We start from the raw sequence: 27,676 nt of genomic DNA on the forward strand, positions 1-27,676 counted from the left end.
TTGGTTTGACTCATACTCAGTGAAGGATAAATGGGTCTGTCCCTCAGGGCAGGAGGAGATAAACAGCACAGGGGAAGGAATCAGAGAGAGAGAGATAGAGAGAGAGAGAGAGAGAGGAGGAACCCAGAGGGAAAAGGAAAAGTGTCTCTTATGCTTCACCGGAACGTGTAGCTCTCATCATCGTACTCCAACTCGTCCTCATTGTCATCCCCCAGCTGTCCGTACCGGAACTTCCTGTACACTGTGCCGTCCTGGCCCATGTAAACGATGTCCTCATCCTCATCATCATCATCATCATCATCCTTGCTCCCTGACCGGTGTTTGCTGATGTCAACCAACTGGGCCTCCTGGAACCGGCCGCCGGAGGAGCTGGCGCGGCCGCTGTAAGACGCAGAGGAAGCAGAGCTGTAGCCTCCGAGTCTGCTGCCACCTCCGTATCCCCCGCCAGAGCCCAGCTTCTCGTAGCCCCGGGGGGTGATGTCCGGGGGCGCCCTCTTGGAGCGGGAGTGTCTGATGAGGAACACAACAGCCACCAGTCCCAGAACCAGCAGGATGCAGGCGATGATGAAAACTGCCAGGTTGCCCCTGTCCTCCTCCTCTTCCTCGTTCCTGAATGCCAAGTTGGTACTGAGGACACACTCTCCTAGAAATCCCATAAAGACAGGAAGTTTAGACACAGATGCTCTAGTTACTGTACTCTCTAAATAGGAAGATGTTGAAGCATTTCTAACCATTCTAACAATTGGTTCCAGCTTCTGAAATGTGGGAATTTGTTGTTTTTCTGTTGTCTGCAAGGGTGCGACTTCCACCGATTTCCCTGACTTCTCACAATCCTAGCTTTGCCCCCTCACAATTTTTACATTTTCAGTTTCTTTATCCACAAAAATCTGTCTGGATAGAATCTTTTTAAAATCCAGATGAAAGAAGAAATGAGCTGATGGAAAAAAACCATGAATCCGTTCACCTGAATCCCCTGCAGTAATTACCACCTAACAAGCAATAAGCTGCGCAGCGCTGCAAAATAAGTCCTGCCACCTCTTCTGCTTGTTTTTTTTTGGTTTTTAAAAAAAGTAATCTATGTCATCATTCCATTACAGTCCATATAGTTAATGTTCTCCTCAACATCAATAAAAGATAAGGACACATTATTCATAATAAAGAACCAAGTCTCTATTACACTAAACTTGAATTTAAAGCTCAAGCATTAAACATTTGTGAGTACATGATCAACAATCAAAGTTAAAAAGACAAATGTAGCTATTATTTTGTGTTTAAAAACACAAAAACTTCATCTTCTTCATCAGCGTCGTGTGGCTCAGACTTGATTGACAGTGGCCTGCCAACCCACCAACTGTCATCACATTTTGATGTTGCCAAATTCTGATCTGTGCGCTGAAGTATGTGACACAGAGAAAAAAAGATATTCACAAATCCTAATGTAAAATAACCAAAACTTTTCTAAAGTAAGATCATTTTGTGTTCTTGTGGGCTTGGCAATAATGATGATGATGATGATGATTTTTCACTCTAAGTGATCAATCAATTAAATGTAAAAAATAATTAATAAAGAAACAACTTGGTGGCTAGTTAGCCCTCGTGTTTTGTACTTTACAAGAGATATGATAAACTTAGAGGTTTAATCTGCAGATCTGTACAACCAGAAAAGATGATAAATATAATCAAAACTTCAGCTTTGGCCTGTTACGATAAAAAAAATCTCCATTTTCTGTCAATAAGCAACACCGACCGACAGCCTACCTCGAGTCTCAGTGCAGTTACAACAGTCCTGCTGCTGTGTTGAGGCCTCCTCCTCCTCCTCCTCCTCCTCCTCATGGCGGCAACAAAGCAGACAGCGCCCCCCAGCTTCTAAGATGGCCTGAGTGGGACACACTGTGCAGTTGGCTGGACCAGGCCCCCGACACTCCAGACAGGAGCTGTGGCAGTCTTCACAAACGTGGCCTGAACCCTGATGAGTGGCAGGAGAATGGACTGACATTGACAGGACTACATACCCAGACAGCAGAATGCATTTTGCATCACACCCACCGATTCTGTGCCTCCGAAGATATGCAAAGCTTTCATTTCTAAAAGGAGTGAATTTAAGCGATGCACTGCCTTTCAGCTAAATCAATTAATATGCATCTACCTGCCAGACAGTTTCAGTCAGTTGCCTCACAGCATGAGCCAGGAGATTTGTTTTTTGAAATCGTGACAAAGTAATAATTTTCACTCTGCTGTTTGATATTTCTCCTGGTGCAGCAATAAGCCTGTCTGAGCTACATTATATCATACCTGGGGCCAAAATATTAGTAATAATTATTATGGTGAAGCAAGGACATGGTGAGTTTTTTTTTTATATATAAAGTTAATATTTATGAAATTAAACCCTAGAAAAAAGAAAAAGACAGGTTACCTTTATTTCAGGATACTGGCCCATGCCGCACTCGGACTCACACGTGCCTTGTGAGAGCAGGTATCCAGGGTAGCACGAGTCACAGGACTGGGAATCTTTTCCTGCAGATACATGACAACATAAAGGTGATGTATTTTTCTCATTGTTAACAAATCCCATGAAAATATCAAAACCAGCGCTGAATTGATCCTACAAACAAGCATTGTCTGCGTGACATTTACTCCGCTGTGCCATAGAGCTCCATTGCAGTGCAGACCGCATCGGTGTACAAGTACGCTGGTGCACTCAGTGAGATGCTCCTTCACTGCGACGAACACGGGCACTGGTTTATTGAGTCAATCCCACATGCACCATCTTGCTGCTATGAATATTAACTAGTGCACTAAATCCAGGACTGTAAACAGTCCCTGACAAATACACTAGTTACTTTTCAGAAAATGAGTCCATATATTTATGTTTGTTTCTAAAGATTTATGTCTTTCGTAGAAACCAGTGGGTCCCACAGAGCCTTGGGAAATACTGAGAGATGGACCAACGCAATGTTGGCTTCAGCCTTTTCATGGGATTTGTTGGCAGTTCTTTACCTTTAGATTAGACAAATAGTTCAACTGTTCACATTATTCTTTAAAGATTTAGATTAATGTCCCTTTGCAGGATGTACATTCTGCATGAACCTGCATGAACCATTAGCATCTGCAGTCCTTGGAGAAAACAGCAGCATCAGTATCTACATGTGGGTTTACCTGCATGGTGTTAAATTACCGCAGAGTGGGCACTCGTACCTGAGCACGCTCTGCAGCTGGCGTGGCAGGGCTCGCACGTCCTGTGCACACTGTCGTGGTAGTATCCCTGAGGGCACGAGGGGAGGCAGCGGCCTTCTTTCCGCAAGTAGATGAGACCCAGATCGCAGCTCAGGCAGTTATCCTCCCCGCCCCCAAAACACTCAGCGCAACTCGGGTCACACTTCTCACACGTCCTTGAGTCCGTGTTTCCATAGTGACTCCTGGATAGATGGTGAGAAATTTCTGATAGATTAGATTCAATTAAATGAGATGAGATTAGAGTTTTGTTTGTCCTCAAAGGAAATTCCTTTCCACAGCCACTCAGTCACATACAGCTACAAACAACTGAAACTACTCAGACACAACATCCTGACAGAGGGAATGCAATCATAACAAAACACTTCCAACCATCGCTGAGGTGAGCGAGACACAGACAGATTCTGCTTGATAGAGACAGAGAGTTATTTTCTTTTTTTGCTGTACGCTGCATTGCACACATAAAGGTGCTAAAGTATGTAGGGTGGCACTGATTGAGATTAATTGAGAGAGCTCAATCACCACATCTCAAATAAAATCAAGTCTAATGACCATTTTACAGGCCACATGAACAGATATTTAAATCTCAGGCTAAATTAGCTGCTATCTTTAAACTGCCTGCCTGTCCAGCTACCTATAGAAAAGCGATGGTCCACAACAACATTATGTGACTAGACCTATCTTTTACCAATGACAACACTTTATGTGATGAATGAGCGGCACAGCCGGACACTGAGCAGGTTAGACTACCTGTGCTGGCAGGTCTCCACACACTCTTTGCCCTCTCGAAATAGGTGGCTTTTACAGGTGAGGCACTCGTGGCTGTGCTTTCCAACGCAGGACTGACAGGAAGGATGGCAAGGTTCACATTTCTGCCCCAACTCGTCCTCATAGTAGCCCGCGGGGCACCCATCCACGCAGGTGCCATCTAATCCAACAAACACACACGATCATGCAGCTACACAAACAAGTCACAGATGCTTGCAGAGCTTTCCAGAGATAATTCATAAGCCAGACTGGACTCACTGAGCAGGAGATGTTTTTGGTTGCAGCTCAGGCAGTGAGTTTTGCCGGGACCCGAACACCTGTGGCAGTATTTGTGACACGGATGGCATTCGTCGTCTTGGTCTGCATACTGGTGAGGCGAGCACTTGTTGGCTGATGGCACACAATGGCCGTGCACATCTAGCGTTTGACCCTCTCTGCAGCTGGTGCAGGAGCCAATGTGGGGCCCATAGCAGGTAAGGCAGGATGTGTCACAGTCTAAGTAAAAAAGTAAGTCACAGATATTATCACACCTACAGTGAAGCGCATGACGGAGAATCAATATTAGTTCATCTTGACATGATATCGGATCTAATATGGTAATTATCTATAATCAGATCAGCATCTTAGATATAAAAGATTTGAATAATTTACATTTTTTTTCCTGCAGTGATATATCTTACCTAGTTTTCCAAATGTGATCTGTGAAAACATTTTCTGCAGCCTGTTTTCATTTCAGATGAAAATAAATATTAAAAATCACCCTCTGTCCATTTTGCAGCTGAGCAATGTACTTCCTTTCAAATGTCTTACTGCTGGCAGCTACTGTATGCAGCAACAAAAGTGAGCATCGCCTACAACATTTTCCTGGGAGAAACACACCAGCTTTTGTGTTTCTGAATAACAAAACCAGAGCGGTGTGTCTTTCTCTAGGGAACTGTCTTTGGCATCGCTGTTCTGTTTTCAAGGTTTGACAGCTGCCTGTTAACCATCTGAAAAGCGTTGCTATTTTAGTTTGAGCTGAAGTCAGGAAACACACTCAGGCATAGTAGAGAATATAATTGAGAAAATGCATGAAGGACAGAAAAGGTTGCATCACTGAGGAGAAAACAAAGTTTTAGGAGAAACAGAGCATCTCTGACTTCTGTCATATCCAAGACGACAGGAGAAATAATATACAAATAATATTGAGAACATTTGGGTTTTGCCTTAATATTGATCAGAGGAGTTCATTTTTTGCTCTCAGATTAGCCCTCAGTGGCCAACACTCAGAACGGGCAGGTAAACTTATGTGTGTGTTTTCTTTTGTACCTTTACATTCCCCTGTTATGGCGTCTCTGTAGGTATGGGAGGGGCACTCTGCCAGACACGCCCCATTGTGCAGAGTGGTCTCGGGGTCCATACAGTCATCACAGTCGTTGTTATTCGGGCCGTCACACAAAGCGCAGTCAGGGTGGCATTGCAAACACTCCCTTTGCTCTTTGTCTTCAAAGAACCTCTCCGGGCAGTCTGGCACGCACAGGCCCTCGTGGAGAAAGTGATACTCCTCACAGTCTGCACAAAGAAGCGCCGAATTGACCGTCAATCTACACCCTAAATATTAGACTTGACACAGGTGCACAAAGGTTGTGCATTATGATCAGTACTCTCACTTTTAAACAGAACATTTCTTTTGTCATCTAGACACAGTGGATGTTTAAGAACATGAGTCAACAGCAAATTGTCAGCATGCTAACATGTTCACAATAACAATGCATCATGGTGACGTTTATAAGGCATAATGTTTATCATGTTCACCATCTTAGTTTATCATCTTGGTATGCTGGTATACATTTGATAATTAGCACTAAACACAAAGGTCATCAGGAGCTGATGGGAATGTAATGTAAACCCAAAGTAGCTGCTAAGTGCTGATGGTGATACAGGAAATGTTAAGGGATCAACAAAGTTATTACAGATATAACAGTACCTGTGCACAGCCCGAGTGGGTTGCACTCCTGACAGGCTGAGGGGCAGTGCTGGCACTCCCCGTCCCGGACGGTGTGCGCTGGTGGACACTCTTCCACACACTGGTGCTTGTGTAGGACGAGAGGTTCTTGGCAGCTGAGGCAGTGGGTGGCGTTCCTTCCACAGGACGCGCACCCTGCTGCGCAGATACGGCACACCTGGCCTGCAGGGTAACCCCTGTGAGAGGCCAGAGATCAGTAGACACAGACGCAAGAGAGCACACTGGGCTTATTACACATGTGTGCTTTGCATTTGCATCCTTGCCTTCATACTAGATTATGTTTAAATCCCATCAGCTGAACCAGGCTGCACACTGGACATCATTAAGGAGATGCATTAATTTCAAATTCCCACACAAGACAATGGTAAGTATAAACAATGGTGATGTACCTGTACGTCTCCTAATTAATTAATTAGTTTTATCACATATTATGTGTCAAGTTGAGCTGCATATATCTATATTTTTCTGCTATGTGAGAAATTTAACATGCTGTCATGCATTTGTGTTCTGCTACACTAGATAAACACTAAGGACTAACAGTTTGCTCTTGTCTTGCTTGGTAGCCTTAAGGCCAAAATGTTAAAGTGGTCTACGTGCTAATGGAGATTCAAGAACCTCTCTAGTAAGGACGAGATATTCTTTCAATCTCAAGGATGTCACAGTTTAATAGCACATAAACATCAACTAAGAAATGTCAAAATCATGGCCAGCAAATACATCTCCTGACATTTTATTTTTGGCTCTTCAAAGGTTGTGCCTCAGACATCTGGCCTGATGTTCAAAAGAGGTGATTTCAACATGAGTGTGCCAGCAGGGCTGAATTCCCACCATATTTCCAAACTGAGATAAATCAATTTCCAGACAGAGCTGGAGCACACCCATGTCCCAGTATTTAAAAAGCATGTAAACACATTTGCGTTTGAGAGAAAAAAAACAAACAGCGATGGGGTGGACCCCTGACCTGTCACACTGTTGGACACATTGTCCATCCTGCAGGTATAGCTGAGCTTTACGAGTGCTCTGACAGCGTGTGCAGTGCTGAGCGTCCACACACTGCAAACAGCCCGGAGGGCAGGCCTCACACACACCGCTCAGCCAACTGGCAAAGAAACCCCCTGGACACTTTGACACACATGTTTGCTGTGTGGTCAGAAACCGCCCTGGAGGAGGAAGAAAGAGTAAACATCGTCACTGCAAAAGAGCTGGATATGCTGAGGTGTAAACATGAAAATATGAAACTGCTGTTGCCACTCTGACGAGATATAAACTGAAAAAAAAAATGCTGTTGCAGGTCTGAGAACATGCAAACACCTAATCTGTATTTGTGACTGACAGACCTTTTGGACATTTTGTGCACTGATTCTTCTCTTCTCCAGAGCAGGTCTCACAGGATGGGTGGCAGTCCTCACACTCTCCCTCATCTGGAGGGGAAACAACCCCGTGTACATGAGAGAGCCACGGTTCTTTACAGCATTACAGCACGACACACGACAGGGGGACACGTAGCGCACGTAATCACCGGCCTGGCTAGAAAATAGAGCCTGAACATTTCAGTCAGCCAGTGGTAGCCGATCATTTTAGAGACTTATATGACTTACGGTTGCTAAGATATACCATAATCTAATTTATATATCCTACAGTTTTGGAAATATGCTTATCTGCTCTCTTGTCAAGAGTTAGATGAAAAGACTGATACTGCTCTCTAATGAAGCTAGAATTAGCAGGCGATTAGATGGCTTAGCGACAGTGGAAAAGTGTCCATCAACATTTCCAAATTGTACCTTTTAACATGTCATAACTTTGTTCACTCTGTCCTTTTTTGTCTTTTATTGTAACATACTTGTGATGTGTGATCCAAAAAGCCTTTTATATGAATAAAACGTCACTTACAGAAATTTACAAGTGACAAGTTTTGGCTTTGAAGGGGTTATACGTGACGGGACTACTTCTTCATCAGGTGTAGTGACTTCCATGAGTTTTGTTACCACCTTTCCTGACAACCTTTAACTCTGGACAGAGCCGGGCTAACTCCTCCTCTTTGTGTTCAGTCTTTGTGCTAAGTTAAGCTTGCTGCAGTTTCATATCTAATGTACATGAGATGAGAGTGGTGTCAATTTTCTCATGCATTCCTCATCAAGAAAATGCATTTCCTAAAATGTCTCTCGACAACAGCGTTTAGGAAAACAACAACAAAGATTAGTACTTAAATTTAAATTCCAGTTACATTTTGCAACATTTTGCTTATCTAAGTCTTGAGTGAGGGTTTGAGACTTTAATCTAAGGTTTTGTAGCTACTGAGGTGCAAAGTTTAAGAATAACTTTACTTCTTTGTATTCATTTTCAACCTTTCTATTAACCTATGTACTTTTCTCTGAGTTATTTAAGTTCCTATAATTAAGATGTCTTGCTTCGCACTAATTACCATATGTTGTTTTAAGGTCTGTCTGCTAATTCTTAGGGGGAATCAAGTGCTCAGCATATACAATCAATTATTTCAAAGTCCGTATCTGGCCCACGTTCAGTAGTTCTATCTGTTTTGAGTACTTAAGTTGGTACAGGGTTCAGGGACGGTGGCACACAGACCAATTACCCTCCAAGATTTCTTTTCTGCCCCTGTGAAAGTGCCCAAATCCCTGATTCATTATTGGCAGACAGTTGGATTAGCGGAATACAAAAGTATTAGTCTCACCACTGCGAAAGGTCCTAATGGGACAGACCTCATGGTCAGACACACACTCTCCATCTTTGAGCGTCTTCCCCTCCTCACATGACAGACAGCCATAGTCCTCCGGGCCGCCACATGTCAGACAGTCTGGGTCGCACTCCTCGCAGTCATTGGTGTCTTCATCGCCATAGAAACCATCAGGGCACACTGAAACACAACTCCCCTCTGGGAAAAATAGGATACGTTTCTGTTTTCTGAAATTGATATCATATGTAACCAAGTTAACTGTTCACAATTTTAGGTACTTTACTTAAAGGGGAATTCCACCACTTATCACATCAAAATGTATTAACAGGTCTAGAAGAGGATTTTTGAATATTTGAAAAAGGTTGCATGAAGCCTTTTTATGACTCAAGAGGAAGTCAGTTGGGGCTGAAGACAACATAAGTTTGAAAATGGTGGACTACTCCTTTAAGTATTTCCATTTTTGTGCTACTTTATACTTCTACTCTGCAACATTCCACAGAGAAATTTCCTACATTTTTACTAAATTTATTTTTAAACTAAAGTCAAGGCTTTATAACAAATGGGGAAACTGTCCAGGGGTCAGTACCTCAAACAGATCATTAATTCATTCTTAATTCATTGATATCACACTTACATGCTGTAGGGTCTTAAAATCACCTCAAACTACACAGCTCATTTTATCTACCTGCTTAATAAAACCTGGATTTCCCAACATAAAATTAACTCATCTGCTGGAACTTTTAAATGCTGAAACATCAGTTTGCTTCATGCCTTCATGTCTTGATTGAGTGGGGCAGTTTTACCTGATAAGAAGAGGTCCGTCTCACACCAGTAGCACTCGTGTTTATCACAGCTCACACAGTTGTCATCGCATGGAACGCAGATCATCTCCTCTTCCACGCTGTACGTCTTAGCCGGGCAGTTTCTGTAGCAGCCATCCTGAAAACTGATTACAAAGCCAGCAGTCTATACCTGCGTTTTTTTCTCTCCCTCTCTCTCACACACACACACACAGACACACACACAAATCCACTATACTCTCACAGCAAAGAGGGCCTTTTTTATTCTAGCATAGCAGTGAACTGAAAAGCAAAACGAGTGCAGAGAGGCGAGATCACACATGGTGACAGTGAGGCACACAGCCTTACTTGTAAAAGCCCTCAGTGCAGGACAGGCAAAGCCTGGGGTTATCTGTTGAAAGCAGACAAAAAAACTCAGCTCTCCTATTGAACAGGAACTACCAGGAAAAACTCTTGAACAACACACCGGGAACACACTGGGAGGAGAGCTCTGTCTACTGTAGGCGGCATTCTTTTTAGCTTCTGAGCCGTGACTTACACAGGACACATTTCCTGCAGCCCTCCTCACAGGCCATGCAGTCATCATAATCTGGATCCTCCACCTCTCCTGGGGAAAAAGGGAGAAGAGAGATACAGCGAGAGAAACAATCAGGGGACGAGAGAACGATGGGGGGGCAGGTGTGGGATGCTTTTCAAGGTCGTCTTTGGCGCTGCGTTACACTGTAACACAACAGACAAGGAAACCAGCTCATAAATAACACTGTGACCTTGTTTACCTTCTCCACACTCCAGCTTCGTACACGCTCCGTTGGAGACGTAGTAGGAGGAGTTACATTTGAGGCAGTGGGTAGGACTTGTGCAGAGCATGCAGTGGCCGGAGCAGGGCTCACAGCTCCTCTCCTTGGTGTGGTAGAAGGCTTCAGGACAGGTGTCCAGACACTGGCCTTTATACAGGTAACGCTCTATTCCAAACTTATCTGGAGGACAAACGGCAAATTATGGGGTGAGGAAGTGTCACGTTATATGACACTTTGGGTAAACCTCAGCTTGTACAAACTCTATACTTTCTGTACAGCACCAACCAGACACCTTATCCACAAACTGGGGAACAAAGTGAAGAATTTAGCAGCTGTAGAGCCAAATTTCTTAAGAAGTTGGAGACCAGACCAGAACCAAATGTAGAGTAAATATTGGACTTTGGCCAGAAACACAACTCTAAATGAAAGCTAATGCAGCTCTGGCTCTGCTGGATATCTAAAGAGGTAACTGTTTGCTTACAAGTTCAGGAAATAAGGTGATGATATGCCAACGTTGTGCTTTAAGCTATTTCTTCAACTTCTTCTGATGATATTTGCATTTCTGATGAAACTACAGAACTGAAAATTGCTGTGGGTTGGACCCTCAGACTGACGTCAGAGATTTTGACCTTTTTGAACTTCGACCCCAAATGCAAAATATGGTTGGTTGTTGTTTATGTGGTGGTATGTAATGTTTTTTTCCTCTCTTCATTTAACTAATTAAATGGCAAATAGGTCTCCTAATCACATAAATATGTCACTACAGTCCAGCTACTTATTTTTAGGACAGTAAAACTGTCTGTTGATAGACAGGAGGCTGTTGATAAACTTCTATCTGCTTTTATTTTATATCTGATTCTGTCCATCACACACACAGTATATACACACAGAGTGATTTCCTTGTTCAGGCCTCACCAGTGTCACAGCTGGTACAGTTGGCTGCCCCTCCATCCACACAGGTGGCACAGGTGTGGTCACACAGGTGACACTGGCCACCTGACTGGTACTTGCCCTTGGCGCATTCAACCACGCAGCAGCCTTCATCTAGAGCCCTGCAGCCGAGAACAACCACAACACCTTTATCAGCTGCAACACTACAAAATCAACAGATATGAATAATGCCTGTGCAAATGAGCTGAACTCATTTACATCCCAGCGTGTAACATATGGGAGAGATACACAGATGAAGCTGAGCGTGTTGACACAGGCAGGCAGAAGGTCAGGGGGTGGGATGGTTGGTTAAGCTGGGAGATAATGTGGGATCTGCTATATATAATATATACACAGATTTATTTGTTATTATATTTGAATTTCACCTAATCAGCACAGAGTCACCATATCTAAAATGACCACAATGCACATTTTATACCTTATTGTTCAATCTAATTGATTAATCGTAATTTTTCAATAGGTTGATTGATCATTTAATGTATGAAATGTATGTATGAAATAAAAAAAAATGCCAATCACACCTTCCCAGTCCAAGGTGACGCCTTCATCACATGACTTGTTTGACCAAGAGTCCAAAACCTTCAGATACTGAAGAGACTACAGAGACTGAAAATGACTGAAGTGATAATTCTTTCAATCGACTCATCAGTTGGGTGTTTTCAGCTTTTTCAGTTTTCAGCTCATTTTCTTAGACATTTATTTAAAATCAGAGAAGATCCTCATAACATACACAATTAATTTACATTCAAACAGAATATGACCGCCATCTTACTGGCTTTGATTGTAAAAATGCTGTTATGTGTTACTCCACACGATGGTGAAACACCATCTCTCTTTTACTCAGAGAAACAGTGGATGTATTAATATCCCCCCTGACCCTGAATCTAAAAGGTAAAGGCCATCTCACCGTGAAGAAACACAGCTGATGCAGTCTTCTCTTTGCGGCCCTGTGCACTTCAGACACGTTGCATCACACGCGTGGCACTTTCCGTTACTGTCCTGGTACTCTCCTGATAGACACAGAGCAACAGAACGACGCTCACTGAGAAATGAATAACCATCTGAGGCATAGAAGCGAATGTCAGATGCCAAAGAATGGAAGCCACATATACGGAAAACAGCTCCATGCTATTATTTTCACAAATAAACACAGCTGACTTATGTCTGAGTCAGACTGATGAGTAATGATAATACATATCACATGTAAATATATACATGTATAGATATAAAACAGCCATTATACTCTCATCAAACATCAGTTTGTGTATATATGATATTATTCTGATTATGATTATTATTTCAGTAAAAGGAAATAATTGTATTTTTTAAGGGAAGTAAGAAATGTGTAAAGGTAGCACATATTTATTTGGCAGCAGTGAGCCAACATGTAATATGTACTGTATGTAACATGTGTAATATAGAGGAAAAATATACTTGACTGACCGTCTGTGCACTCAGTGTTAACAACACACACTCCGTCCTGCAGGCTGTGACCGCTGGAACAGCTGCTGCAGTTCCCCCCGCTCGGCCCCACACAGGTGAGACAGCTGGCGTCACACCTGAGGAGGAGATCACTGAGACTGAACGCATGTGTACACAAACACACAGACTGACCACAAAAAACACACTCAGAGGAAAAAAAAAAAAACCCAAAAAAGACACTCATACAGGCACACAACTATAAAACACAATCGTGGAAGCGAACACAAACGCACAGAGAAGCCAACCACCAGAATAAGGCCTGCCATCAGCAGATAAACAAACCACCCACACCTGAACACAAACCAGTGAGCTTACCTCCTACATATCCTGTGCCCATCAGCTATCTCTGGGTTTGGCTCTGTGGCGTAGAAACCAGCACTGCAGGAAGACACACACCTCCACTCCTCCATCAAGTAGCCTTCTGCACAATGGTTGCATGCCTTAACACCTGCGCCTGGTGCCACAGGAGGCAGAAACAAACACGTTTTTTAATGGATAAAAGATACAAAGAAGTACTGCAAACATCAACAGATACATGGCATGTGTTTTAATGACATTTAAAAAAGTTTCCATGCAGTTCATGACCGCTGACCTCCACTCTTACCTGCACAGGTTGCACAGGCCTTGTGACAGGGCTTGCATACGCCTTCCTGTTTGTCGTGGTAGAAGCCCGTCGCGCAGTTACGCTGGCACCGATTCCCCTGCAGACTGAAGAGGGCGGAGAGAGCATGTGGCACGGTGACACACACAGCCAATCATGTGACACCGTCAAGCTGACTCATTGTCCTTAGACTGCAGACTCAGTTCTCCAACCCACAGCACACCACCACAAGTACTTGGTGAACTGAGTCAGTGAACCCAAAACTTCTAACTCAACAATGTGGTGAATTTGACAGAGATGTTTTGTCCTTTGTTGTGACGATGCTGCAAAATGGAAATCCAGAGAGGGATACACTTTTCATCTTGGAAAAGGATAGGATAACATATTCTTTTGAGTTACAAACATTGTAGCTTTTTCTAATTGTTATGATGCTGCAGAGAGTGCGCGCCCGGGGAGAATCAGTATTCTCGACGGCTGGAAGAGAAGGAGCGGTGTTTACTGAGCAGTTAATTCAAGCATCATCAGAGACTTTGTTTCACCTTGTGTCTGGTTCGCATTCTGTGCAGATGCTGGAGGAGGTGCACTTCAAGCAGCTTTCACTGCACTTTCTGCACATGTTTGCATCTGCGGGGAAATCAAACAATACACATGGAATACACATCAGAACGATTAATCAATCTTACTCACACAGCCCTCAACTGCACTTACACCAACTGACTATTCATTAGCAGGCTCACACGCAGCTGTTTCCAAACAACTCCTCTGTATGCCACGGATCCTTAAAGGTTCCCTCAGTCTTGTTAAGTCTAATTACAAAAAAATGTGACAAAACACCCTGAAATTCATAAAGGCAGGTCTGAGGCTGGAAGACCAACCGTGGTCGAGGTAGTAGCTATCCCCACAGATGGCTGTGCAGGTGCCGGTCCCCTCAGTGAGGTGATGACCAGGTTGACAGGAAGTGCACTGGACACTGCGACTCCCTGTGCAGCTCTCACAGGAGGAGTAGCACCTCTTACAACGCCGGCGGTCGCCCCAGAATCCCCTGGGACACTCTGATACACACATCCTATTGGACAGACACGGACCAAAGCACATAGAGGACAAGAGCTGTAACTCTCTAAATGAGTGGGAGTGGAGAAAATGACATTCACTTTTCCTTTCTACAATGTGAAATTATGTTTGGCAAAATACACATTTTTAGTCTCCTTACACATTAAGATTTTGGCACAATAAATAAAACATGCTGATTATTTTCATTTGCAACATGTATGAGGCGTACGCTCTGCAGCAACAGTGTCAACTGCAGCCGCTGCATTCTGGATCTACTAACTGTACTCTACACTGTGTAATCATGCTAACCTTGTGTTGTTCTTGAACTTTAGAAAAAAGTGTAAACACGTGACACACTGCTGTGGGCTGGGGCCCTCACAACCATCGTTACTGCATTCTGGGTCGCAGGGTCCTGGAAGGGCAAATACTCACATAGTCACTTCACCATCATGGCAACAACAGAGAATTTATCCAGACGGCTGATGAAGTTTCATATTTACATAAAAAACCACCTGAACAGACATCCACTGTAAATCTGCATTAGAGTGCATTTAGCTCCTGTGTGAGAGGTCTGAGTAAGAAGAAGAGGCAGCTTAATACCAGCTGAGTACATGACTCACCACTGTATTCTTCGGTGAGGTCACTATCCATCGGCATCTCAGCCGATCGGGCTCGCTCACGATGCATGGGATAAGGCTGCTCTGCGGTGCCATAAATCACCAGGGACCACTCCTTTAGCGTCCCTGTGAAACAACAGAGAAACAGAAAGAGAGCAAGATGAGATGTTCTGTCCCGGGAGGCCTGCACTGTATCTTAGCTGCTGTTCTAGATGAACTTCAGCGTGTTTCGTAATACTGAGATGCAACAAAGAGGACGAGCAGACCCAGTTGAGTGTTGTTTCTCTTCTGAGAAGGAGTATCCTGGATTTTCAAAGTCCATTCCCCTGCTGCCTGCTCCCCCCAGCAGTGAGCTGTCATGAATTCCCAATTCTGAAATCCCTCTGTGGAATCGTCAAGAGGCCTAAACCAAAACATTACATAATGATCATAAGCACCAATACTACAACCGCCACTACTACTGCTGCTTCTAATACTAGTACTATAGCTACTGCTAATAGTACTACTACTAATACCACTACTACTGCTGCTGCTAATAATATTACTACTGTTGCTGCTACCATTACTGCAACTACTACCTCTGTCCTCCTATTGTTAAAACTCAGATACTTAGCAACACTTCAACAATGTACAAATACTCCATTACAAGCACAAGTTCTAATTATGTAAAAGTAGAGTACTGTAATCAACCTACTTATTGTGAAGCAGAAGTGTAAAGTAGCAAAAAATGGGAACATTTAAATAATGAATTTATTTGATAATTTCTTTGGCCACTTAGGTTAGCATGATATATTCTAAACACAACACTGACATAAAATCACCTTAGAAAGTTGATATGGTAAATTTGCTGGTAAACAGTTTCTTATGTGCACATCCAAAAGATGTAGAGCAACATTTAATCAATATTCATGTGGAGTCGTGTTTCTGGCCATTGGATGAATGTAGGATCGGTATTCACTCTCCTTATAACTGTTTGGTCTCAACCAACTTCTGAGGAAAATAAGCTCACTTTAAGCTGCTAAGTGCTCCACTATGTTCGCCAGCAGCTCTCTAAGTTTTCCTGCTGGTTGGTGCAGTGGAGGAACTATGCAGAGGGTTATACCTCATACACTGAGAGAGATGAACGTGAACCAGAAATAGTAAACTGGTGGGCCTAAAACCAAAACAATGAGCTGAAAGACTATAAAATGTTCCATGGAGCTGAGGGGAGCTGCATAGTGATGTGATAATCTTATGTCGGTGTGGCACTACGAGTGGCCATTTTCACATCATACACAGCGATTTAATCTTTTATTATTAGAGAAATATTGATTAGAGCAGCTTTAATTAGAGCACCCAGTTAGATGAGTTAATTTGCAACAAGTTATCATCACTTTGAGTCTCTCTTGTTATTCATTTGTGGTGTATCTGTGGTACTGCATAGTTTGCCAAAAGTAAAACACGTAGCAGATAACTGCCAGAAATAAATGTTGCCAGGAACTTGCCCAGATAAGTTCCCTGATCCCCTGCGATTTTCCGGTGGTGTTTGCCAAAATCCACATCTTTCCCCCTAATGGGACAAGGTGCCAAACTGAAGAATTTAGCACTGTGGAGTTATATGCTGTGCTCTAAATAAAAGTGTCGCACATAGATGTCTGTGGGTAAGAACTGTGTTGTGAAGCCACAAGGAGAGTATGGTAATATTTTAGTTTGTGATTGAGCATTGCTCTTAGTTACCTGTTAGCTAGCAGCTGCGACACGGTGCCTGAAGGTGATTTGAGTGTAATGGAGAGGTCGCCACGACGACTGTGAGTGATGGTAACACGGACGATGACATGCTCCACATAAACAACGTGCTGCAGGGGCTTGCTAGAGCAGCCTGTGCTCTCACACACAGACGTCAGCACCGAGCCTGGATGAATAGTTCTGTCATGAGACGGAGAGGGGCAGAGAATAAAGAGACGCAGAGCGTGGCAGAGATCAGAGACGAGGCAGAAAACAAGAAGCACAAGAGAGAGTTACAAGGAGAGGAGCACTAAAGAAAATCACACCCATTAAAGAGTGTGAGAATCAATGTGAGATAAATCCATATGAGAACTGAGACAGAAATAGATAAAGTGTGATAAAAGGGGAGGAATCAAGGGAAGCCCTGACTCAAAGTGGAGATCTCTCGCAGTGTGGTTGGTGTGATACCTGCTCAGCCTGATGGGAGCCTCCTCCACACACTCATGCTGCGCGGGGACTTGTTTCCAACGCTCAGCCTCCTTCACCATGCTCTCAGCATCCAGCAGGCCAAAGCCATACCAGTGGCTCACTGACACACACACACACACACAAACACACGCACACACACACACACACCACATTAGCTGAGGCATAAAAGGCGCTGTAGCTTATAAAAGACATCACACACTCCTGGGACTTTGTAGGCGTTTATTACTGTTCTGCTCACAGTACTCATTAGTTTGTATGCTCGCTGTTTGATAGTTTCTCTAAAAAGAGCTGAGAGAACATTTACCAAAATATGCTTATCAAGCTGAACTTATCTTTACTCATCTTCTTTATTCTAAGTTTTGGGAGAATTGCTTTCAAAAGATATGTAATTATTCATTTTCTCCAAACTGCTGGCAAATACTGAAATAATAAACAGTTAGGCTTTATAAATTCAGGATGAGAATACCTTTGTATCCGGCTCCATTAACATGCCAATCAGGAGCATTAAGATGATGAGCTTTTGATGTTCGGACAATAATGTGCTGCACATCTCTCCAGGTTAGCAAGGAGCTGAGAAGTTCATGGTCAAACAGAGAAACTCATCATAATTTCATCACCTGATCATACTCACTAACAGTGTCTGCATGTATGGATATAGTGTGTGGGAGAGCTGCTTACTTGGCATCCAACGTGAGAGCAATGACACCTGCAGCCATGGAGGAGGACAGCGAGGTCTCTGATTTCGCCCAGCTGCAGCTCTGCTGTGGACCCAACGTTACCTGTCAAGGACACCAGATCTGTCGTGCTTTTTAATATTTAACAGTATTCACCTGCTACACACAGAACTGTGCTTTTCTTCTTTGCTCCCTGGCCTTAATGGACTCAGGGCTTGTATCTGGGTTGAATGATAAAATATATACCATTTGATGTATACATTTGTCTATTGTCAGCATTCTGTATGCATTTATGTGTATTAGATCATTGTGGCAATTCAATGGCAACACTTTTTGTAGGATTTTACACAGATTAGTCAGGTGTTGACAGGTATTTGCATAATTTCATCCATAAACAGTCTCTCAGTTATTTTCCCAGAAAATGTAAATATATATATATATATATATATATATATATATATATATATATATATATATATATATCTCACAATAAAAAATTATGTGTACCATGATCCGTATCACCCTCTCCTATGTATATATTGAACTAGCTACATGTTAACACATCACAACTAGAACTATATTTGTTTTATTTTGAAAATGTTTAATCTTGATTTGGTGTTCTTATTTTTGATTTATTTCCATGACCATATTATGTGACAGTATAGCATTCTTTTTTATGATATTTTTGTTATTATATCATACACCATGGTCTGTTAAACTAGGAGATTGCACAAATCTGATCTCTTTCAAACGTCCATATTAAATTCACATTTTTCTATAAGCTGGTTTAAGGAACACGTGGGATCACTAATAGATACAAAACCAACCATGGTTTATTAAACTAATTAAACATAAATCAAGCTAATGGGTTTTGGACTGTAAGTACTAAAAGAGGTAGCAGAGTATTGCCAGGTAAGCTGTGGTGTTGACATGTTGTCAGGTTCCCTAACAAAGAGATTCTGATGAAAGAAAGTGGAAAACCCCCAAATGAGTCAGAGGCCAGATGAGCAGCTCTCAGTGTTCACCCAATTTACTTTAATGAGCCACCCACCTATGTTTACCCATGACCTCTGAAAAATTACATAAAGTGAGAGAAGTATCTGCCTACTTCTGCCTTCTGACTCCACACCTCTAATTTATTTAAACAGAGAACATTTAAAATCGGTTGGATCTCCTTTTTAACTGATATTTTAGATCAAAACATTGTCTATTTAAATGCATATGTGGAGTCAATGTACAGGTGTCACTTTTTTATTGATAGTTTTCCAAAGAGCTTGCACATACAATGCATGTGATTGCATATTGTATAATTACAGTCTTTCTTCCCTGGTGGGTTGCTATGCAAAATGCTAAAATAACTGCCAATGACTGAGGTGAAAAAAAGTGAAAGGTAGGTAATTAGGTACTCCATAGGAGGATATCTCTTCTGACCGGCCACACTGTGCATGCTGGCATGCTGCTGTAGGCCTCCTGAGTCTTTGGCTTTCAGGATGTTTACAAAGGTAACTTCCTACTGTGTAATTGCAATGCAGCTCCTCTAATAGCTTTTAATGTAAATGAACAACAGACTCCAAAAATACTCTGTTGAAGTGAATGGGAAAAAGCTGTACTCCACATGAGGGTATACACCCTAAGGCAGGGGTGTCCAAACTTTTTTCACTGAGGGCCACTTACAGAAAAACATACAAAGGGCTGGGCCACTCACTAGAAGTGAGCTATATTACTAACTTTAATCCACTAGAGGTGATGTATATCGCCTCACCTCTAGTGGATTAAAGTTGGCAAAATCAATCAAATGTAGGTAAATTGCCCTGTAGGCTCTTGTTCAGGTGATCAGTGAGATCCACTAAAAATGACAACCAGAGAAGGTCACTAAGCTCATGAAGAGGTCCTTCTCTCTTCAAAACTGGTCGATTTCTGATCTCAGGGAATAAAACCGCTGCAGCACAGAGCCACGATTTAGCCAGCGTACATGAGAGTGATAGAGCAGACCAGGCCAGGCCCCCCCCCCCAGCACCAGCACCAGCATCAGCATCAGAGAGGGAAGCTTGAAGTAGTCTGTGCTAGAGCCTTGGTGCTCGAATTAACAGCCTTACCTCCACTTTCTTGCCCCTCGGCGGACACCGTAGAGGCCATTCCTTTGCGCTCACCTGTCCCAGCTGGAGCCCCACACAGCTCGCCCCACTTAAGTCCCATCATGCCAACTGCATCTGGCACAGCTTCAAAAACATCCTCACCCGTCGTGGTGCTCTTTAGACTGCTAACATCAAGCAGCTCCTCCGTAATGCAAAAGTGATCTTCATTAGTTATTAGCTGTGCTCTCATCGCACACCGTCTCTGAAACTTTCTTCACTAACTGGCTCTCTTACGTTTCCTTAATCCCGCGATTTTGGGTCACCTGTAGCAAATTTCTTCTTCGATTACTCATTTTAGAGAAGCTGCCTCGTTCAAGACAGTTACTCCACCTAGCGGTGAGACTAAGAAGTACAATACAGTCCAGCGCATGTTCCATGTGTGGGCCGTATTCCAATACATTTTTAGAATTTCCTGCGGGCCAATGAAAATTGGACCGCAGGCCGTAGTTTGGACACCCCCGCACTAAGGGTTACTACAACATAGTGTCTAACTGGCTAATCTCACTTCTTCCTCTGTCTTGTGAATTTTAAAGTTATTGTTCTACCAGGAAGAAAGTTCATAGGGAGTATGTTTGGGGCGTATTTGCTTGATTGACAGGTGTCTCAGACCATCACACTCAACTGCAGGAGTTGTCTCTTGCTCGCCCCCATAGCTGTTCCCCCTCGCCTCAACCTCATTTCCCAAATGTGTAAATTTTTTTTGGCTTTAAGCAGCTGGCAAGACAGCAGTGACTGTTAAATCCATACAGACATCCCTTAAAGTTCAACCAGAGTTACAGATAGAATTTTCAAAAACAATGTAAAAACTGATTTTTAGATTTGTAGTGGATATAATTTTATCATCCAAAGAGAGAAAGAATGTCTTTGCAAATATGTAAGAAATACTCCTCCAGTCTCCAAACCTCTGGAGGGTTGGCTGTTGTTCCCTTAGAGGTTTGAGGGCAGCAAAATGAATAATCAAAACACAACACAGTTACTCAGCAATCTCTGTTCAGATCAGCAGGAAAAGCAAAGTTTCACCAATAGTTCCAGGTGTTCATGGATGGACAGACCTGGCCTACAACACTTTTAAATTTATATATATATTATATATTCTTGTATTTGGAGTAATAGGTGAAACCTTGATAGATTTGAATATTTCATATTTCATGGTGGGTTAAAATAACTATTCATTTTAGGGGTTTTCTTGAAAAGAACAATGTAACTTGATATAAATTACAAGGGAATCATAGGCTTCCATTACCCATATAGACCCATCTCAGCTCATCACGGCCTTGGTTCTGTATAGATTTTGCTACTGAACAATCACACTGAAGATGTTTCTTACGTTACTCACAGCCTCTACTTACCATTTCCTCTGTGTCCCCACCAGTGTAAGCTGTCGCAAATGTGGAGGAGCACTGCTCCAGGTAATCTGGCTGGCTTCCACTGCGAGTGCTGCTGCTGATAGAGATAGTGTAAATACTGTTGCAGTAGCCATCACACGAACAGTGGTCACCTCGTCGCCCTCCGTTGCCGGACGCCCAGACAAAAACAGAGCCCCTCCCATGCCGGCCCTGAGATTAATTGGGGAAGCAGACAGAGGTGATTAATTTATTAATGATATTTACACATTGATAAGGAGAAAAAAAAAGCCCTTGAAGTAAATATACAGCCGCAGGTAGGACACAAACACAAACAAACACAAGCAGCCAAAAAGCATTTTTCTTCCTCTTTCGCACAAACAAACTCTTTCTCTTTTTTCTCTTTCTCTCACTGTTTTGATGCCATTCTGTAAAGCAACACGAGTCAGAGGCCCAGGTCCCTCCAAAGTGGCCCCGTCATCTTCTGGCCCCCAGCTAGCTAGATAGATATCAATATACTGTGGTCTGAAGCTCAGTGACTGGGCCTCCACTATGTCCGTCACATCTCCATCCAGCATGCGGACGCCTACAGGTAAAGGGGGACAGGAGAGTAATGATAATGTTGGAATCCACTCCGTACAAAAGTTTGACCTCCAGAAGTCCTTCAGCATTCTCGTTTTATGCTGTCACATGGACTCACCGCCTATCCGTGCCTGGAAAGACACTCCAACCGTGCACTGAGAGTTATTTGCAGCCGCGGCAACCATCCCTGCACACTGAGTCCCATGGCTTCAGAGAAAGGAGGAGTACATCAGAACATGAGGTTAGATGCATATGCATGAGGAGAAGACGGGCTATTTCCGTTACATCAAACCAGTGAGAAGACAGAATTCAGACTGGGGAATCTGCATATCCATATATGCATGTAATTACTGAAAAATGGAAAGAAAAGCATGCATTAATTAAAGTTAGAATTATGATGAGGGGAAGGAAACAGGTGCAAATCTAGAAATAAGAAGTACTCACTAGTTAGCGGCGTTGTTGGAATAATTTGGAGAAGGATCTGGGTCCTGTCCATTCACATCATAACTGGCGAGAGGATCCTGAATCAGATAGATAGTAAGTAGCAGCACATAATAAGATGCCAGCGGCTATCTGTCTCTGTTTCATCAGACAAATCACAAAGAGCATTATTCACCAGTCCACTCGACAGTTAAGTGGATCAGACGTTTAATGTCCATTCCAATACTCTTGGCCGGCCTTTCCAAACCTTTGGCCCGAGAGCTCTGCCTGCAATATCTGTCTCAGCTCTGCACTCTTACACTAAGAGCTCTGCCAAATAGCTTATGATTAATGTCCCCTTCCCGAGAAAAGCGTCCCATCCCAGGGCACTTACATAATTTGGCTTCAGATCCGGATGCTCTCTCTCAATGCCATCATCTAGGACAGACACCACCACACCCTTCCCAGTATACCCTCTCCTCCAGGCGCCAGCAATGTTCATACGAGACTGGCAGCCTTTGGACTCATCACTGCAGTGCTGTGGAGCAAATAGTGGGACATTCAATTTCGCCCTTGGGAGTAAAGAATAAATCAGGGTCTATTTTAGGCTCTGTCTGTCTGGGTTTATGTGTCTGTGTTTCAGACTTGAGCTTAGTAAAGGAAAAAAAATATGACTCACAATGTACCACAGGCTGTTCCACATTGAGTCATTATGGTGCAGTGTCCGGGTGCGGATGGACTGAAGAGGAGCAGTGGGAAGGTGTTTGGTTTTCGAGTCAATGGAGAAGATGTGACTGGCTTTAGAGTTCCTTTTTGCTCTTCTGTGGACCACCTGCTGCTGGAGCCATTCCACCTTAAAGGGAACACACAGGGTACTTGTCAAGATGTTCACATGTACTGGAGTATTTTTTAAGGCAAGCTGGCAGCATTTGGCTCCAAGGATCCAGACTGAAATATCCCAGCAACTATTGAATGGATTGCCATTGCCAATACTTTAGCCAGATTATATAATAATATCTATTATCTAAACCACTTTAATTGGAGGAAAAAGCCAAAAATGCGCGCATACAAAATGGTAATAATCCCTAATTGATCGTTTGCTAAGCACTGTCCCCTTGATTCCTTGTTGCTAAGTCTGTAGATAAAGCTTAAATACTACATTCTTGCACAGCACACATGCAGTTAAGATTAATAATGCCACTAGATTTATCATTGAAATTCTTTCTGAAAACTTTGGGTTCTTAATTTCAGACATAAGCAGGGTTTTCATTCCTAGGCAGTCTGTAAAATGTTGGTATCTGCTAACTGATAACTGTTGCTGGCAGATGCTACCAGCTGTAGTTTGCTAGATAATTAAGCAAATGTTAGCTCTGTGAGTTGGTTTAAAACACAATCTCTGACTGACCTTTTGATATTTCCAGCTGAATCTCGCAGAAAGAATTTTGAAGAAGCTATTCAGGGCTAGACACTTGCATTGCTTGTTAGTCCTTGTGTTATAAGTATGATGAGGAAATATGTAAAATTGAACTGGAACTGTGCACACAGATCATACAGACAGGTCAAAGTTTAACCAGGTAGCTTGTGTGTAAAGTGTGATGGATGTTTACAACAAGAGGTTTGGATAATATTTCGCCATTTGCTATTGTAGTTATTGCCCTGTTTCACTTTTTTCCAGATCACAGCAATTAACTTTGAGGGTATATTATTATTACTTTACTAAAATGATTGCCAAATCTTCAAGTATGATCCAATTTAGAACAAACCACAATTATCCTTCAGATGTGGTGTGTGAAACTGGGCATTTTCTGCTCCTCTTTGTTAATGACTCTTGGCATCTTGTGTGTCTCGAGTGTGTAGAAAGGTCCAGTACATGAACATGTGTGTGCCTATGTGTTTGTGTGTGGAGGTAGGGAGGGGACGTGCTGCTAATTAATAATCCATCAGAGTCTTGCCGTTCACCTCATATCCCATTACTATACCTTGGGCTCCTTGGCAACACTGACAGCCACCTCTTTGTTGGACACAGTGGACCGCTGAGCTGTGTCATGGTGTCGAAAAGTGTAATAAGTCTTCAAGTCTCCAATCTGTTGAAACAGACATCAAATCCTCTAAATGAATTTGTTTTCAGGTGAAGGTGTGTTGCTCATCCCACTCTGTCACTGTACTAAACAGCTGTTAAATTATGAAACTGCCTTTGGCCTCTTTTATTAAAGCGGCTACCTTACACCTGTGATAGTTTTTCAGGCAATGGCAACCTGAGCCACGAGACTCCAGCCACACTGCTGCTCATGTGTGTGTTTGCGTGTGCCTCTATACGTGCGCATGCTATATGTGTGTGTGTAATTGCGTCCACAATGCCATGACGTAAACAAAGAAAGCTAAGCTGAGATGAGAAGCAGTTCTGGGTAATTTATGTTTAATCGAAGATTGTCATAGGTGGGCCGTTTTATGTGACTGACAAGAATAAATTATGGTTTTAATTAATTCCCTGATGGCTCTGTCGTGAAATTTGCGTTGTCTGACCTCAGCAATATAAAGCAAGCTCAAAGGGTTTTTCTTTTTCATAGGTTCAAGAAACATGGACCTAAGACCTGCAACTTTCATTACAGCACCTATCCCCTGGGAGTACATTTGTTGGATTTTATAGGCCTGGGCTCCATAACTCCCTCTGTTTTATTTATTTTCTTTATTATTTATTGATTTTGTTTTTATTTGGTCATTCTGCAGCTGTACTAACATGTCTGCTCGGATTGATTTCAACTTTTATTTCTTTCTTGTACATGAGCACTGTCAAATTCTTTGCAACCTTGATTGAAAAGGCAATAAAGTGCTGGACCGTGGTTCATCAAGGTTGAACTGTTTGGATAATTAATAGTACACAGTCAGGGTTAGAATAATGGAATAAAAGCAAGAGGTGAGGGAACACTTTTTTTTTGGCAGCTTAGTATCCTTCTCACACCCACCAACAGGCTTGCTCACTACTAATATAAAACGTTGTCCAGGACTAAAGTGAAAATAATCATTCTATACAATGAAGCTTAATTTCATGTTGCACCAGCTTATTGGCAGTTTACCTCTACCAATTTGGTTTATTACCTTTTTATGATTTTGAGACATAATCATCAATCAACTGTTATTTCTGACAGTCAAATAGGATGTTCATTTTCTTAAATCTTGAGCAAAAATGAAGCATCACTGTTGTTTCTGCCAGGCAGATGGTGGACAGAGAATTGCAAGCTCAATGACATTTGTTGCACTAAATCTCAGAATCCCAAATTTAATCCAATTTATGTTACTACTCCAGATGGATATTTGTAATTTGCAATAATGTTGTTTTAGATCACATTGCAGATGGGGCAGTATGGTAATTTTCTAAATGGGACAATATTCAACTATTGATCTCTTAAATCTATATTAATTGCAGTGGCGAGATAGAGAAGATTTGTTAAGCATTTGAGACAATGCTTTGCAACACTCACATTGTGTACTGGATTTTTTCTAGATTTGTTTTTGTGTCAATAGTTTTACTGTAGTTGAGAGCATCTGAATGAGACGTGGCCTAACCTGAAGCCTGTCGACATAAAGGCTTTTACTCTGAGCTCACCTGTCAGCCTACCTAAACAGTAACACACTGAGAAATTACTTTAACAACTGAGATCAAGGCTGCAAATCCTCACTGCAGTTTGTGCTTGTCTGAAGTTCCTTATATACAGTATGTTGTACAGTATGATCACACCTACCTGACCCATATTGGTGAATCCATATTTCTCTGCTATCCTGTTGACAGACTCACGGTCAGCTCTTATTCTTATCGCCCAGTCGTTGGTGTAAATGGTTGCATGACAAAACTGAAGAAGAGTTCCCATCCACAGCACGTATAAATGCAACATAACTGCAGAGATAAAGAAGCTTCCTCTCCTTAGTCTGTGCCAAAAGGTTTCATGCATTGCCCCACAACCCTGTTCTCCTGCCAAACGTGTTTCTCATTGCGGAAAATTTGTGTTGAAAATTGAAGTCCACTGTGGCAAAGCATCAAGTTTCATCAGATGCTCTGCAGAAACGGAAGGATCTCTGCCGGCTGAAGCTGTGAAGACCTGACTCCCCTTCACTGTGAACAAGCAGCTATCAAATTTCTGCCTCAACATGGGAGCCAGAGATCAACTGTAGTGTGTCCCTTTATTAGGATCCGACCTGTGGTTGCAGCCAAAAACGTCCCCATGGTGCAGCTTTGTCTGTATGTTACATTTTAATTAAATGGACGGCCTTTTTCCTCATTAATTGCCCCTGCTGGTTACTTGTTAATGCAAATGGTCCAAAATTATTTGATCAAAAATTGCATACAGTTGCACTACATATTTACATGTATCTTCATTGGAGCCAGCAGTCGAAAATAAGTAAGCACATATACTTGGTTCAACTATTGTACTTAAGTAAACTTTTTTCTTTCTACTTCTACTCCACCACATTTCGAAGGGAAATATCATACTTTTTACTGCATGTATATATCAGCTGTAGGTGCTGTTAACTTTTCAAATTAAGATTTTACATTAAAAAACATGAAGCGCTCATAAAGTACAGAACATCAAATTGTTCTATATGTCAAAAACAACTAGAAAAAGCCGAAAAATGAGTACAGTTTTGTGGAGCAGACCTTTATTTGGTCTTCTTTTCTCTCCTATTAATCAACTCATGACGCCCCCAGATTTGTTTGTTGATCCTTTGGAGGGGTCTGACGCCCAGGTCTGGAACCACTGGACTAAACTACCACACTGTATAGGAAAATCAGCTGCACCTCAACCGGCTACAAGCTTCTTACACAATGTTGCATCAGTATTACCGATCTAATAATGTCATATATAATAACACAGTACTCATAAAGGCCATTATTTTCTACAGAAGGAATACTTTTGATAATTATTTTAGAGATAATACTTAAGTTCTTTATCTTGGCTTTGAATGAAGGACTTCAACTTGTCATTGAGTGTTTTTTGAATGTCCTTCAAAGTCCTTTTATTTAAGTAAAGGATCTGAGTACTTCTTCCACCACTATAGAACATTTTAGCATGAAAGGGAACAACAGTCTTAATGATCTCTGCATCATCATGTTAGCACACAGAGAATTTGTTTCTTTAGTTAATATACCTATAATGTCCAGCATATCCAGTTTTTTTTCCCACATCAACATGAGATGGTTATTTCAGTCTCTTCCTGGCTCTTCAATAATCCTTCATATTTCACTATGATTCAGAGCAACAACAAGAGGAGAAAAACAGCAGTAAAGCATCTGTGGAGTGGCTTGCTATGAACTGAACCACATACGTACTGACATTCTCAG

The 27,676-nt window shown here is 42.3% G+C and overlaps 1 protein-coding gene across 1 annotated transcript; it reads right to left on the minus strand.

Moving 5' to 3' along the window:
- Nucleotides 1-155: 155 nt before the first annotated feature.
- On the minus strand, nt 156-26,231 carry pcsk5a (proprotein convertase subtilisin/kexin type 5a). Its single transcript, XM_070850497.1, has 37 exons — nt 26,082-26,231; nt 24,321-24,425; nt 23,123-23,194; nt 22,736-22,876; nt 22,366-22,442; nt 22,040-22,128; nt 21,753-21,925; nt 21,346-21,552; nt 17,866-17,966; nt 17,654-17,757; nt 17,167-17,287; nt 16,711-16,899; nt 15,261-15,397; nt 14,998-15,120; nt 14,687-14,789; nt 14,203-14,393; nt 13,867-13,951; nt 13,331-13,434; nt 13,042-13,180; nt 12,688-12,803; nt 12,152-12,254; nt 11,209-11,345; nt 10,273-10,473; nt 10,035-10,103; nt 9,845-9,887; nt 9,500-9,642; nt 8,694-8,894; nt 7,342-7,425; nt 6,966-7,164; nt 5,966-6,180; nt 5,308-5,550; nt 4,258-4,494; nt 3,982-4,159; nt 3,196-3,413; nt 2,414-2,514; nt 1,759-1,966; nt 156-643 (listed from the first exon to the last, which is right to left on the minus strand). Exons 1-37 carry the CDS (start codon nt 26,229-26,231, stop codon nt 156-158), a joined length of 5,595 nt encoding a protein of 1,864 aa, XP_070706598.1.
- Between the last annotated feature and the right edge of the window lie 1,445 nt (nt 26,232-27,676).

Source organism: Pempheris klunzingeri, chromosome 19, assembly GCF_042242105.1.
Source record: "Pempheris klunzingeri isolate RE-2024b chromosome 19, fPemKlu1.hap1, whole genome shotgun sequence".
Lineage (NCBI taxonomy): Eukaryota > Metazoa > Chordata > Actinopteri > Acropomatiformes > Pempheridae > Pempheris > Pempheris klunzingeri.